Source organism: Morone saxatilis, unplaced genomic scaffold, assembly GCF_004916995.1.
Source record: "Morone saxatilis isolate NCDOM2014 unplaced genomic scaffold, NCSU_SB_2.0 Contig5, whole genome shotgun sequence".
Lineage (NCBI taxonomy): Eukaryota > Metazoa > Chordata > Actinopteri > Moronidae > Morone > Morone saxatilis.
In genome coordinates, this window is record NW_023340095.1 from 18,389,468 (window position 1) to 18,391,905 (window position 2,438).

General features: G+C 37.1%; 1 protein-coding gene across 2 annotated transcripts in view; it reads right to left on the reverse strand.

Moving 5' to 3' along the window:
* The window catches only part of scel (sciellin), a 9,987-nt gene that overhangs the window by 2,324 nt on the left and 5,225 nt on the right, over positions 1–2,438 (reverse strand). The window contains exons 14-21 of one of the 2 annotated variants that reach the window (XM_035676086.1): positions 2,234–2,275; positions 2,062–2,121; positions 1,924–1,971; positions 1,767–1,817; positions 784–852; positions 590–643; positions 408–470; positions 224–298 (exon numbers count right to left, since the gene is read on the reverse strand). In XM_035676086.1, the coding sequence (XP_035531979.1) occupies positions 224–298; positions 408–470; positions 590–643; positions 784–852; positions 1,767–1,817; positions 1,924–1,971; positions 2,062–2,121; positions 2,234–2,275 (462 nt within the window). The remainder of the gene's footprint in view (positions 1–223; positions 299–407; positions 471–589; positions 644–783; positions 853–1,766; positions 1,818–1,923; positions 1,972–2,061; positions 2,122–2,233; positions 2,276–2,438) is intronic. The other variant, XM_035676087.1, reaches the window with a different exon arrangement.

A 2,438-nucleotide genomic window follows, 5' to 3' on the forward strand; every position in this document is an offset into this window, starting at 1 on the left:
CTAACACACTAAATTATGATTGTAAACATTATACCTGCTTAACATCAGCAAGCATGTTAGCTTTGCCATTCTGGGCATGTTAGCATGCTGATGTTAGTATTTAGCTCAAAGCGCTGTTGTGTCAAAGTACAGCGCCACAGAGCCGCCAGCACGACTACAGACTTATTCTTTTGTAAACTCCTTTTTCCAAGGCAAAAGAAGAATGTTGATACACTTTTCCCACCTCTCAGGAGATGCATACACACTCTTTGTGGAGGATTTAGAGTAAATTGGATCTGCCAGAATGTCATCTGACCTGCTGTGAGAGTTGCACAGTTATCAGTTTCCACAAGTGACAGTCTGGTTTTATTTTCATATAATGTTTGTACACCAATATTAATATTATAATCATATTCATCATTAAATACCTGCTGCTCCTGTATGATGACGAGGTGTAGGCAGAGGGACTGGTGATACTGCTGTACTCATAACTATACAAAGACAAAATGAACGACAGATCACATGTGAGATTTAGGATATTTCTTACTTAATGTATAGAGAATGAAAATAAAAATAATTATGTAAGGTCTTGGTTAGCTCTGCTTCCTACCTGGAGTCTGGTCTGGAGTAAGAGTAGGTTTTCCGGTCACTGCTATAGTCCTCACTGTGTGTGCAAACACACAACAGGTTAGGTATAATAGAAGGACTGCAGACACATTTTCATCTGGTTGTATAGGCACAGGAACCCCTGCAAGAAGTGTGTGTGTTTGAGTGGGAGAGATGTTGATTTAGTCGAATGATTACCTGGGCTTGGTGCTGATGGTGTAGGAGGTGGTGCGGGTAGAAGGAATATCGTCAGTGTACGAGCTGTAGCTGTGTGTCAAAGAGGCATAGGAATGAGTTGGATATGGTATCAACTGTACAGTTCCTTTATTTCTGTATTTATTTGGATGTTTATAATGATATAATCCAGATAGTTTATAATTCAGGTATCCCAAATACAATTATTTGTCTCAATAAAGCTCAGCAAGATACTCAGCAGTACTTTGTGTTTATTGCTAATTAGCAAATGTTAGCATGCTAACATGGCACATTATGTTTGTGTTAAACATTATACCTGCTTAACATCAACATGCTTGTCATTCAGAGCATGTTAGCATGCTGACGTTAGCATTTAGCTCAAAGCACCGTTGTGCCAAAGTACGGCGTCACAGAGCGGCTTTAGGCTCTTAATCTTGTTCGTTGACGTGTAAAAATGAGCGAGGGATACAAATACCGTGATCTCTGAAATCAGCTAAGACATACAGTATGTCATGTTTCCATAAAGGACAGGAAATCAGTGCACACTCACATTATGCTGCTAGCATATTTGATCGCAGATTAACCTAAATGCCTAAATGCTAAATACCTTTAGCAGATGAAAAAAAAGATCAGTGAAGAATACATCATTTAGTTGTAGACCTCTTTTTAAATGTAAAATAAATAAAATATCGTTTGTTGTTTAGTTTGGTTTGAGCCCTCAAAAGCTCAACTTCATTAACCTGTTTAGAGTCACTTGGCACTTTAAAAAGAATTTATTTTAGTCATTGTAAATGACAAATTAATAAAATAATGCTCTTGATTAGATATATTTTTGTAGGTTACATTGTACAATACGTTATGTAGATAACTAAAATCAAAATTACTTATTTTTGGGATCTGACAGCTACATTTAATAATCTGGAGTGGTAGATATTGTTGGATCTCTATCAGTTTAAAATGTATTGCATAGTAATCAGCATGTTTACCTGGTGGTTCTGCGGGTGGAGGATGGCGATGAAGGAGTTGGGCTTTCTCCTCTAAATGGCACAAAAGACAATATCAGTAGAAAGTAGGATAACTACTGTAGGCCCTACATACAAAGAACGTCTGCACAGTATCAAGCAATTAATTTCCAACACTCACCCTTTGCTGCTCTCCACGGTGACTATCTCTCTCTTTTTGATGCTGGTACTGCTGAGACAACGACAGTGTGATGCTTGACTGATAGGATAATTAAATGATTGTGTGTTTTGTTAATAGTTATTCACTGAGACATCTCACCTGACAGGAGAAGATGTAATGGATTTAGGCAGGAGGGTGTCATACAGATCATCCTCAGCCCTGTAAAGACAACAATATTATGAATATATGCTAGTTATGAGTAGAATCCTTTATTTGAGGGCATATTTAAAAAAATATATATAATAAATATATATATGATTGTCTATCTTACGTAGAGGAAGTCCTTGTAGTGGTTGTAGTTTTAATGCCATCTCTGAAAAAACAAAACAATACAAATATTTATATCTGACTGGTATTTAAAGTCACTGTCACTGTGTAAAAGCTGTCCTGCAGTAACTCACCTATCAGGACTGCTTTTCACAGTCACAGTCTCAGTGCTGGAGACAGTTGTTTTGCTGTAAAGAAGAAAATATAAC